Source organism: Phascolarctos cinereus, unplaced genomic scaffold (genome assembly GCF_003287225.1).
Source record: "Phascolarctos cinereus isolate Bilbo 61053 unplaced genomic scaffold, phaCin_HiC Scaffold_2;HRSCAF=192, whole genome shotgun sequence".
Classification (NCBI taxonomy): Eukaryota; Metazoa; Chordata; class Mammalia; order Diprotodontia; family Phascolarctidae; genus Phascolarctos; species Phascolarctos cinereus.
The window spans coordinates 171122532-171135779 of record NW_027555625.1 but is presented as its reverse complement, the minus strand read 5'-3'; the positions used below and the strand labels follow the sequence as shown (position 1 = coordinate 171135779).

General features: G+C 37.7%; 1 protein-coding gene across 2 annotated transcripts in view; it reads left to right on the top strand.

Annotated features, from left to right (window-relative positions):
• Nucleotides 1-13248, top strand: part of PLCB1 (phospholipase C beta 1) — an 870456-nt gene that overhangs the window by 649682 nt on the left and 207526 nt on the right. For both annotated transcript variants that reach the window (XM_020985703.2, XM_020985722.2), the window contains exon 12: nt 7091-7173. In XM_020985703.2, the coding sequence (XP_020841362.1) occupies nt 7091-7173 (83 nt within the window). The remainder of the gene's footprint in view (nt 1-7090; nt 7174-13248) is intronic.

Sequence of the window (13248 nt, the reverse complement as noted above, 5' to 3'; positions counted from 1 at the left end):
AGTAATCTACACATATGTGAATCCTTCCATTCTTTGAAATCACCACTCTAGGTGATGCATATGGGCTATTAGGCTCTGTGATGATACCATTGGCCAGAAGGTTCATGGCATAGTCTCTGAGGTCATCCTTCACAGAAAAGAGAATTTTCCTGATTATTCTGGAGAAGCTAGTGTTATTTCTAGGGAGAACTCTTTTTTGCTTTGTGAAAAAGGGCAGATCCAAAACAGGTAAACATACCTCAGTTGATCCTGTGAGATAGGTGAGTGCCATTTCAAAAGGTTGAGTGTTGGCCTCCATTAAACTTTGATTGATCAAAAGGAAGTCAGCTTCACATCCCTGAATCCAGAATGGATCATATGGGTACCATGAAACAGCAAGTGATACAAAATGACTAATCCTGGTTGACTACTAGCTAACAATTAGAACCCCTGTCAGGTCCAAGAGGCTAGGGCACTGTACCCTCTCCATTTTTACTAAGGGGGCCCTCTTAGCTCTAGACCCAGGGACATAGTGGACCAAGTTCAATCCCATGGGAATCTAACTGCCTCGAAAAAAATGTCTATTTTTATTCTTCTATCCCAGCACACTACGTAAAAAGTATGTAAAATTTTCATTTTGTCCTATGTTTAAGATGTCCCCAAAGGCACTCATTTTATAGTGTATATCACATAGGAGACAGGTATTTATTTGTTGCACATTAAAAATACTTAATACAAAACGCTTTCATTAAAGAACATTGACAAAAAAAATTAAATAAGCTAAACAAGCAGAAGTAATTACTATTATGCTATTAGAAATTGTTATTTAAAACATAAAATCTTTAAACAGTTGCCAGGACTGTGGAATGCACATTTTCCTCTCTAACCTTGGTTCTCTACTGTATCCTTTGAGGTACATGTTTTCTGGCAAGCCTCACATGGTCACCTGCAAGCCTGATCATGTCCATCTTGAGATCAATGTTCAGTCGGCTACAATCAAGCAAAGAGTAACAAAGTAGAAAAGGAAGCCAGAGGCCCAGCATCAAGCTCACCTAACTGAGGTCTCCTGTTCTAACTGCCATGTGGAAACAATAGATATCCTGCCAGGGTGTTGGTGGAGGACCAGCCCTTCCCCATCCCTTACAGGAAATTCCTGTATTGTTTAATGCTGCTTAGAGGGTGGAAGGAAAACAGGAGATTTTTAAAGTGCACTGAGTCATTAACTCTTCCTGATTATTAGCCAATGAGGGGATTGCCTCATCAGCCCCAAAGTATCCAAGTCCTTAGCACTGCCAGAAACAGCCATGGAGTTTGCCAATCCCAAAACATGCAAGCACTAAACTAATACAGATGGTTAGATGGAAGCAGGTAGAACAGCTCTGTGCATATGTATGTATGTAATAGAATATTGTGTATGTAAGTGTCTGTTTGTGAGAGAGACAAAGTGTAATATAGTGGATAAACAGAACCAGCCTTAGAGCCAGTAAGACTTCTGTTCAAATCTCACTTCTGATATATACTGTGTATTTGACCCTGGGTAAATCACTTAATCTCTCAATATTCTGGGTAACTCTCTTAAGAATGTGAATTGTCTGCAGTGGTGAAAGGAGTTTCATCAAAGTGGAATTCCATGTGCATATGAAATCACAGATGCAGTCCCTATCCCCAATGTGTGTATGTATGTATGTATATATGTATGTATGTACATAAGTATGCATGTAATTTGGCTTTAGGCTTGACTGCTGTCTGGGCAACAAATAGAAAGGTAACCCCCAAAATAACACTAATATCAGAGAAAAGCTTGGCTAGGGAGTACAGCCAGCTTAGAAAAAGTTTGTAGTGGCTAAAGAGAACTCTAAGGCAGGTGATCCATACTTAGAAATTAGGTATTGTAGGTTCATTTTTTGTGCTTTATTTTTTTCCTGAAAATTACTTAGAAGTAATAAAAAGAAATATAATACTGCTAAGTCTAAGGAATCTTATTTTTAAAAATTATATGAAAAGCTACCACACAAAAATGATTAGTGAGAAAACATCATTTATTGAGTATTATAATTAATAATGTTCATAATATATACAATGTTTCCATATGGGTACTTACCCAGATATAATTTATTGATATTGAAATATAGGATAAAGTGAAGAAGTGTGTTAAGCAGATAAAAGTCACTAGGGAATTTCTTTTATATTCCTCCAAGATATACCACAATACCTTTGGGATCCAGTTGGAAGCTGGTCAGGGGTTCATAAGTTAATTAGATACCTCAGTGGATAGACCACTGGCCCATGGAGTCAGAAAGACTATAGTTCAAATCTAGCCTCAAAAACTTAATAGCTGTGTGACTCTGAGCAAATCACTTAACCTCTCTTTGCCTTGGAGGCAGCTAGGTTGGCTCAGTAGATAGAGCTCTAGGCTCTCAGGAAGACCTGAGTTCAAATCTGGCCTCAGACACTTACCAGCGCTGTGTGACTTTGGGAAAGTCATTTAACCTAACCCTTTTGCCTCAGTTTCCTCATCTGTAAAATAAGCTGGAGAAGGAAACAGCAAACTACTCCAGGATCTTTGCCAAGAAAACCACATGGACTAAATTACATGTTGTGGTCCACAGGGTCACAAAGAGTTGGACTCATCTGAAAGACTGATCAACAAGGGCTTACACTGTTATATACTCAGGAGGATAAAGGGAGCTGGTGCCTTTTACAGAAGTAGTGATCTAGAATCAACAGATCCCAAGCACCTTAGAATATATCGGGTATGAGTAAGCTAGATAAGGACGGCATGGGAGTTGGCAAAAAAAAAAAAAATCAATGGTAATCACTGGTAGCACTTAATAGATTCATTAGTGATTTTAACTGTTTCTGTGATCCACCACCAACACCCCCTTCCATCCTTCTGTGAGAATCTGACAAGACTACATCACAGTATAGTGATCTTCTGATCAAAGATTTCAAATATGCCTGTATCCCACTAGAATACAGCAACATGTTACTCTTTGCATAGTCTTTTAAAGAAAATCAATAGGTATTTGTTTTATTCCCCTATTTTTCTCTCTTTGCTTTCATAACTCATTCATTCAGTGAATTCTACCGAAGCACTATTGGAACTAATGGAGCTCTCCAGGAAATGCCAGTGGAAAAAATGCATTTGAGTAGCCTTGGCACTACTGTTGCTCACAATTCTGTTGAATAATTTGAGTAGATGAAGATGGTGAAGAGATGAGACCATAATGGACAGACTGGTGAACTGGGAAATCAAGGCACTTAGCCTTTGTTCCCACTCTTCCAGGTGTGATCTTGGAAATATCTTTCCTAGGCTATACTTCCTGTTACCTAAATTTCAGTTATGATGTGAAAGTTATTTAAATGAAAATTTAAAAATCAAAATCTCAGAATTTTTTGAGTCCCTTCAAAAACACTGTTTTTAGTATTTATGTTCTATGCAGCGTTTGATTCTGTGCTATTGCCATCCCATCAGATTGGAGTGATTCTTCTCCTCCACTAAATCTTATGAGTGGTTCTTCAATCCTGGCTAAGTCACACCCTGAATGAATATCTATTATTGGTCACCGTAAGTGCCGTTTTTCAATTACGATTCCAATTCATACTTGGTGACTAGGTGCCAGAGCAAGCTATTGTATGCTAAGGAAAAGTTTGATTCCTTCTGTCCTCAACCAAATCCAAGGATAGAGGACAGGAACTGAAGTCACAGTCTATCATTCATTCAGGAAATCTCTATCCAAACAGTTTGTTCAGGGCTCCTCCCCACCCCTAGTCATGCAATAGAGTTCATGTCTTAACCCACAGTTTTAAAAAGTTGTGGGGTTGGTGTATATTAAGGGCAGAACAAGGAACTGGGAAGCAGTAGATAATAATCAGCTAGGTGGCACAGTGGATAGAGCACTGGGCTTGGAGTCAGGAAGATCTGAGTACAAATCTGACCTCAGACACTAGCTGTGTGACCCCAGGGAAGTCACTTAATCCTGTTTGCCTCAGCTTTCTCATCTGTAAAATGAGCTGGAGAAGGAAATGGCAAATCACTCCAGTATCTCTGCCAAGGAATCCCCAAATGGGGTCATAAAGAGTTGGACATGACTGAACAACAACAACAGAGATGACAGTCACTTGTAACCTCCATAAAAATCCATTTGCAGTGTGGCTGAAGGAAAATGGGTGAAGAGAGGCACAAAGAAGATATTTTCTGCCAGACACTGGCAAGGCCACAAAGCCAGTGCAATGGGACTGATGGAACACACTGTGGCTGAGTTTGTCTTGGTTTATAAAGGAAATACTATTTATCTTCCTCTGTGTACTAGATATCCAATATATGTACCACAGTGTATTGCCGCATGAAAAGTGATGGGATTTGAAAAACCTTGTGACAATGTTTTGCACCATCTGAAGTTGTTCATAAGGGTCATCAGAACTGAGTTCTATAGCAACAGAGCAAACAAAGCTAGTATGATAGACTGGCAGCCAAAAGTCTTCATTCGATTATTCTGGAATACTTCTAGTCCTCAATGTCCATTTCTAGCTATTTTCTTTTCTTTCTATTTAAATCTTCTTTGGCCTTTTTCTTTATAGAACTTTCTATCCTATCCCATGTGGTCCGTGTGCTTTCCTATAGGTAGAAATTGCTCAATATGGAAAACTAGATGAAATGATTTTTTTAAGTATCCTGAAAATGCATCAGATTTAATCAGGTTGTTAAATTGAGCATATCTGAAAATACGACCTCTTTCCTCCAGAGAAATATTAACAATTCAAAATATTATTTCACACCAACAGGAACACAAATGTACGAAATGGATATTTAAATATGCTCTGCTATAGTCAGTCAAGGATGAAAAATTTAAAGGGCAGTTTTTCCCCCAGTTAGATTTTAGAAACTGCACCATATGTGTTTAAGATTATTAATTCCAGCTACAGAAGTCTCTAATACAATCATTTTGGCCTGAAATAATTTCCCCATAACATGCAGAAAGCTGCTAATATGTTTGTGCCAGTAATTTTAGTTTATAGAAAATAAATTGAGAAAATATAGCTGCTTTTTAAATAGTACATGATTGTTCTAATTATGGAGAATATTAATGAAAGTCATAGCTTTAGGCAGAGAAAGTTATAGTTCCATATTTAAGGATGGATTTGTCAAACACTTATAAAACACTTCTGGAGTGAGATGTCATTTTTGGCTGTGAGTATAATTTTGGTGGAGATTATAAAGCAAATAGAGATGGGAGGGAAAAGCTTCCAGTGGGAAAAAAGAAAATCCTGAGCTTCAAGATTATTCCAACTGAAATGGAAGTTATCTGAAGCTTGATGTTTATCTGTGACCAAGGCCCAGCTCTAGACAGAGTTGTGAAGTAACTGAAGGTGTCCTTTCCTCTCTTCTGGTACCTTTCCCTTTTTTGCCTATAGCATGGATTGTCCAACATTGACTGTGAACAAAGATGTTTTATAACTAGTGTTTTATAACTTAAAACTTTACAAGTATATTTGCATTTTAATGGGTGCTAGGTGACAGTGGATCATGTTGAATTTGAAAGACCTAATTTCAAATCTTGACTTGTACACTTACTACCTGACCCTGGGCAAATCACTTCCCCACTCCCCCCCTTCCATCCAGCCTCCGTTTCCTCCTCTGTAAAACCGGGGTAATAATAGCTCCTATCGCACAGGATTGTTGTGGGGATCAAATGAGATACTTTTTAAATATTTAAGTGTTATGTAAATGTTAATTGTTGTTATTAACCGGTCACTCCTGAAAGCACTAATAATATTTGTTATTATTATTACTAATAGTAAGCACCTTACATTTGTATAATTTTTGAATCATGAAATACTTGTACCTACTGTAGAGTGTTCAATCCTGGAGAGCATTTGAAATCATAGGAATGAAAGAACGAGAATAGAATGATAAGTGGTAATTTGGGTATTTTACAACAGGCCTCTTCTTATTCTACTATATCAACAGCTGTCTATTCAACCTGACTGTGAGACCTAGAGAACATAGCTATATCTAGATACACCCACATAGGTATTTCTACTATATGATGGACAAACCAATCAAAAGACCATTCAAATAACTGGGGGGAAAATACAAAGTGGTGTTTTGTTTTCAAATTAATGGCTAATTTTTTGGATAACAGCCTAAAGGTTGAGCTAGCTGTACATATAGATATAATCAGTGAAATTACACAGGTTCCTGCAAATCGTCTAAAAAAAAAAACACTGATTAAAGAGCTTTAATAATATCTGGGGCTGAGGAGCTAGCTGTTTTTCTCCTACCTACTGTTATAATAGCAAAGACTGGCCCCATATTGTTTCTGGGTATTGGTAGGTAGGAAGGTGGGGAGTTGAGGAACAATTTTTAAAAGAAACATGAAATGGCAGAACAATCAAAACAGTTCTCCCACATTTACTCCTTTTCTCGATGTGTACCCCCTCAGTATAGGTTAGCCTTAATCAACCACCCTAACCCAATGACTAGAGCTTTGGTTTCTGGTAATTCTTTTTTTTTTTTTTTAGTGAGGCAATTGGGGTTAAGTGACTTGCCCAGAGTCACACAGTTAGGAAGTATTATGTGTCTGAGGCCACATTTGAACTCAGGTCCTCCTGACTCCAGGGATGGTGCTCTATCCACTGCACCACCTAGCTACCTCTCTGGTAATTCTTTAGAGGAGGGCTTCCTAACTGAAAGATTAGAACCTTCTAGGAAATCTCACAGCTTTACCTGACAGATTTCCTACCTAAATTCTGTCACAGTTCTCCCTGTGTAAGGTATGCTGGGAATTCATCAGATGTCCTACAAAGGAGGGGCTTGTCATTCACTACTGTAGAAGTCCCTTCCTAGAGCTGGTCAGAGGCTTCCTATCAAGGTACTCTCTCCTCCCCTGTTGATCTCAAATGGAAAGTAGATGTTCCTTACAAAAAGGTTGAGGGACCTGTGTCTCAATTGAAGATACAGTTTACCTTCTTACTCCATAGCATTACGAGCATTTCCTTTCTTCAGGCCTGTATAGAAGAGGATTGGTATTATTATGCGCAGCACTGAAGATTAAATGCAGATCTTAGAAATGTGGGAATGTTGAATATATATGTTTTCACTTTTTAGGAGGTGATAGAAGCTATTGCTGAGTGTGCATTTAAGACATCACCATACCCGATCCTCCTTTCTTTTGAAAACCATGTGGATTCGTAAGTAATACATAATTTCACTAGGGCACTTTTTTTTTTATTCAGAAGGTATTTGTTACTAATTTATGAGGTAAAAGATTATTTGGCATTTATTAATGGCATTGTTTTAGATTCTGTGAGATGTTTTTATCTTCATAAAGAAAAATTTACATTTAATTTTTATTAACAGTAAAATATTGAAATTAGACATCTGAGAGTCATATCAGGAATTTTAATTAAGTATTCTCCTTTTTTCAATACAGTAGAGCATACTTACATGCACACAGTAGAATACATTTGTCATCTAAAAAGTCTGATTCACAAGAAGGCAAAACTGGTCACAGCCCTGCTTTTGTGTACTTATGTCCATGCTGTGACGTTCATGAGAATTTTCACCAAATAATTTCCAGTTGGTTTTGCATAAACCAAGGCTACACTTGATATGTACTAGTTTCTCTATGCTCAGTATTTGAGGAGATAAGTCATTCCTGGCTTTCAGAGGAAGCAGGTAGAAGGGAGATGGGGTGGGGATCTACCCCACAATGCTGAATTATTAGGGATGCCTCCAGGCAGTTCTTCCACATTGTCATAGAAACTATCAGTAATGGCTAAGGAAGCAGGATTCTTTAGATTTTCTGTAAGAGTGAGGAGTGGGTGCAGGAACAGGTTGTGGTTTGAACTGCCAACAGTCTTCCTACTTCTGGCTACAATCTTATGCAGCCCTGGTGACCATTTCTACTTTCTCACTGTATTTTTCTGCTAGCCTTTCATCAGGCAGCTAGAGACCCCGATCTGAAGGGTCCTAAAAAAAAGTATTTAAATGACATTGCACTATATAAATAGGAACGTGACCTATACTGTTAGAAAGCAGTGATCACACAAGGTTCGGTATTAGACAGAGCTTGCAATGCCAGGCCAAACTTTTGTGTAAAATGGATGAGGAAGGAGCACACAGTCTGTTGCCTGGAAATTTGAAAGATTGAGAGGTCAGGTAACAAACTACTCTACCTGGTTGGCCTGTTCTTCCACCTTGAGCAGATCATCACCCACTCTGAACCTTTCCTTTTAGTTTGGTTAATATTTGTAGATATTTTCATATTTAAATATATATTCCTTTCATTGTTTGATTGAACATAGAGAAGATCATTCAGATTTAGTGGTTTAATATTCAATTTATCATAAAGCAGGAAGTTTGAAGGAACTAGACAGACAAATTTTGACAAGGTTTGACTATATTCGCTTAGTATATTTATATATACATGAATTTCTCTTTCTTTACATAGAATCACCTATGTAACCTTGGCCAGCTCACTTAACCTTCTTCCATGCCTCAACTCTCTTATCTATGAAATGAGAGGTTTGGACTTATCTTTTAAAGTCCTCTCCAGCTCTAAATCTGTGATCCCTATAACCTTCATCATGATCATTGTGGCTTGCAGAAATAGGAGGGGTTTTTTTAATGCTTAGATAAGTCATGTGTATTCTATATTCTGATAATACCAGAGACACCTTGATAAAGTAGAAGGTTATGATACTTATTATTCATCCTTACTGTGCTATTATTTTTTGTTTTACCATCACTTTGAGAGAAATGGGCTTCTGTTTAAAAGTTTTATTTATGCTTCCAGTGCTAAAGCTTTGGAATCAGTAGCATTCTTCAAAAGCAATGAATTTAGAAAGCTAAATGCACTCAAGACAAAACTATTGTAATATTTGCTTTCATCTGATCAGTAAACCTTCTGCCAACAAAGGTTTTTACAGTTCTTTTCTGTGACTATCAGACCAAGTTTTGATCCTAGAGATTAAAATTAATTCCTGGAATTCTCAAGAAAAGTAAGAGGATAATGTCAAAGTACTGTCATTGTTATCTGAACAATGCAATTTCTCATTACATATTAAATAATTATGAACCGGTATCGCAGCTGGAATCACTACGTGATTAAAGAAAACAAATATGACATTTTTCTGATAGCACGCTATAATTATATAAAATATGAAATTATATTTAAAAAATGTGATGACACTGAAATAGCTTTGTAAGTCTCAGCTCTGCAAGTCATATGGTAGAACCAGTTTTCAGGTCCACATTTCATTAGTATTCTCACCATGATTACTACTACTTTACATGTATATAGTACTTTATGTATGTCACAGAATCTCAGAGTTGGAAGGGACCTAAGAGGCCATTGAATCCCAACCATTCCTGAGCAAGGCTCTCCTCTACAATATATCCAACAAAAGGTCACCTAGTTTTTGCTTACAGGCCTTCCATTAGATGGCACCCACCACCTCTTAAGGAATATAATTCCGTTTTTCAGGTTACTCTAATTTAGGCATTCTTAATTGTTTTTGTGTCATGAACTCCTTCCACAGCATGGTGAAAACTATTTTCCCCTTGTCAGAATAATGTTTTTCTTAATGATTGAAGGAAATTTCATTTAGAATTTAATGAAAAAAAAATATTTGTGGTTTTTTTTTCCCATCTAAGCTTCTAGACCTCATGAAATCTATTCACAGACTCCTTGGGGGTCCATGGACCCCAGCTTACTCTAATTGTTGAGGTTTTTTCCTTTCATCTATATACGTATTTCTGCAATGTCCAAATATTACTCCTAGTTCTTTCCTCTGAAACCTAGCAACAACAGATCTAATCCCCTTTCTGCATGACAGGTTGTCAAATAAATACTAACTTGTCTTTTCTTTTTTCTGGCTAAACATCCTCAGCCCCTTCATCTGGTCTTTAGATACCATAAGCTCTAGTCTCTGCACAATGCTGGTTATCTTCCTCTGCAGGGAGTCCCTATTACCTCCAGGATCAGATATAAAATCCTGTTTGGCTTCTAAAAGCATCAGTTATCTGGCCCTTTCCTTTCTTTCCAGTCTTCTTCTGGCTCCCTTCTTGCTGCTCCTTGGACATGCACACACCATCACAAGAGTTTACCTCTCAGCTCTGTGTCTTGTCACTGGTCCCCCTCTGCTCCCTGGGCCTGGAATGTGCTTCCTCCTCATCTCTGCCTTGCTTCCTTCAAGACTCAGCTTCAGTCCCCACTTTGAAAGGCCAGCAGGCCTTTTTTTGTCTCCCCCATTGCTTGTGCCTTCCTCTAAGATTACCTCATATATAAACTGTATAGGTATATACTTGGTTGCATACTGTCTTCTCCAGAATGTGAGTTTGTATATTTTTGTCTTTCTTTGTATCCCCAATGCTTAGCATAGTGCTTGGAACACAGTAGGCCCTTAATAAATGCCTGTTGACTGACTGATACAATTTTATCATCTTCCTAAAATTCACTATCCAGAACCAAATTGAACATTGTAAACATGGCCTAATGGGGACAAGGTAGAGTGGGATATTCATAATGCCTCTCTAAATTGCAACCCAAATTCCCATTGGTAGCTAAGTGGTACAGTGGGTAGAGCTGCAGGCCTGGAGTCAGAAAGATTCATCTTCCTGCATTCAGACTGACCTCAGACACTAGCTATGTGACCCTGGGCAAGTCACTTAACCTTGTTTGCCTCAGTTTCCTCATCTGTAAAATGAGCTGAAGAAGGAAATGGCAAACCACTCTAGTATCTTTACCAAACCACCCCCCACAAAAAAAAATGGTGTGACAAAGAGTCAGACACAATTGAAACAACTGAATAACAACAAATTTCCATTAGCTTTACTGGGGATTATTTTATACTGTTGACTAACGTGCCTATTGTTGTCCAATAATATCCCTGGATCTTTTGTGTTCAGCCATGTTCTAATTAGGCCTACTCTAGCCTGGAATGCTGTAGTTTACATTATTATTATTATTATTAATAATAATAATTTTAAATTTCAGCATAAGTCTTTCCATTTATCCCATTAAACTTCATATTTAATTTCAGATTCAGCCATCTCATTTATTACCATAACTCTATACAGAGATAGGGCAATGATTCTTAGCCCAGTCTTATATACAGGCAGCTATGTGGCACAGTGGATAGAGTGGCAGGCCTGGAAACAGGAAGACTCATCTTCCTGAATTTAAATCTAGCCTCAGACATTTACCAGCTGTTTGACCCTGGGCAAGTCACTTAACCCTGTTTGCCTCAGTTTCCTCATCTGTAAATGAACTGGACAGTGAAATGGCAAACTACTCCAGTATCTTTGTCACAAAGAGTCAGACAAGAATGAAAAAACAACTGAAAAAAAATCAAACATATGAAGATACAGGTTTTGGATGAAAAAGTGAGTTCCTTAAGATCACACAACAAAAAGTATGCTCTGACTTAAATCCAAGTCTTCTGTCTATGAGAACAATGCTTGTTCTGCTTCATTATCCAGATTCAGGATGGCTTAGCACCACAAATCCAAATCACTGAGAAAGCTTCCTATTTTAAAGGACTATAGTCAAGGAAAAAATAGAACTTTTATAAGCATTCATTCTCCCCTGAAATACTGAACTATTTTATTCACCATGGCTCTGTTTGTTTGGGGTTTTTTAGAGAGATCAGTATGGAAGGAATTATGTTAACTTTAGCAAGCAAAAGTCAGTCTGAGGAATGCCAAATGTCTTAATAACAACTCAGAATCTTGATGGTGTTAGAGTAAGACTACTGAATTTGTTTCAGAAGAAAGATCTGGGTTCAAATCTAGCTCTGCTATCTTCTACATATGAGAACTTAGGGAAGTTTATCCTTTTAGGCCATGGTTTCCTCAAATAGTAGCTGTGTAGTACAATGGACAGAGTACTGGGCTTAATAGTCAAGAAAACCTGAGTTCAAATCCCGTCTCAGACATTTACTGTCTGTATGAACCTGGGCAAATCCCCTAACCTCTGTCTGCCTTAGTTTCCTCATGTGCATAATGGAAATAATAATAGAACCTATCTCCCACAGTTGTTGTGAGGACTAAATTAGTTAATATATGCATAGTGCTTTGCAAAGATTAAAGAGTTGTATAAAAGCTAGTTATCATTTATTATTAAAATGAAGAGGTTTACTCTCTAACTTCTGAGGTCTCTTTCACCTCTAAATCTATAATCCTATGTACCCTAAATCTATATGCCCTAACTAAAATATTTCCAATTTTATGGAAACATCTTAATCATTGACTGAATTTTTCAGTTTTCAGTTTGAAATCATATAACTATATACCAATTCATTTTACAAAGGTTAAAAAAGTACTTAATAAGTATAAGACATGGTGCTTGTGCTATGAATAAAGAGACAATAATGAAATCATTTTCACCATTAAAGTAGATATATGCTATGGGAAGGGATATAACATTTATGTAAATAAGTAAATATGAAGTATATGCAAAGTAATTTCAAGGATAGAATGCTAATAAGTTGGGGAGGGGGTGGAGGGAGGACAAGGAAAAGTCTCCTCTTAGAGGGGGCACCTGAGCTAAGAGAAGAAACATGGAGTTTTTCCTTTTTGTTTCTGCAAAGTCAGGAAGGAGAAAAACAGAATGCCACGTACAGGGAATGATTATCAGGCCAGTGTGACTAGAACATGGGATGAATGAAAGAGAATAATATGAAATAAGACCAGAAAGGTAGGTAGGAGCCTGATAGATTTTGAAAGGATTAAAATGCCAAGCTGAGGATTTCATATTTTAACCTAGAGGTAAGGGGGGGAAGGAAGAGGGAAGGAAGCAAGGATTTATTAAGTGTCTACTATGTGCTGGACGCCGTGCTCAGGACTTTACCACTATTGTCTCCTCTGATCTTCTGAACAACCTTGGGTGGTAGGTGCTATTATTATGCCCATTTTACAGTTTAGGAAACTGAGGTAGATAGAGGTTAAGTAACTTGTCACAGTCAGTGAGTATCTGAGACTAAATTTGAACTCAGGTCTTCCTGACTCCAAGTCCAGCATTCTATCTGCTGTACCACCTAGCTATAATTAGTAGTCTACTGAAATAATCTAGGTAAAAGATCATTGATCTCTTTAAAAAAAAAATCTCCTGGGCTAACTAGGCAACATAGCATGTTGGAAGTAGACCAGGACTGAGGAGTAAGAAGAAACAAGGAGAATTTGACCATGAGAAGTAGGCCTTATCGGGCCTGTTAGTGGGACTAGCTGAATGCTAAGCTGCCTCATGCCTGGAAATTCTATGA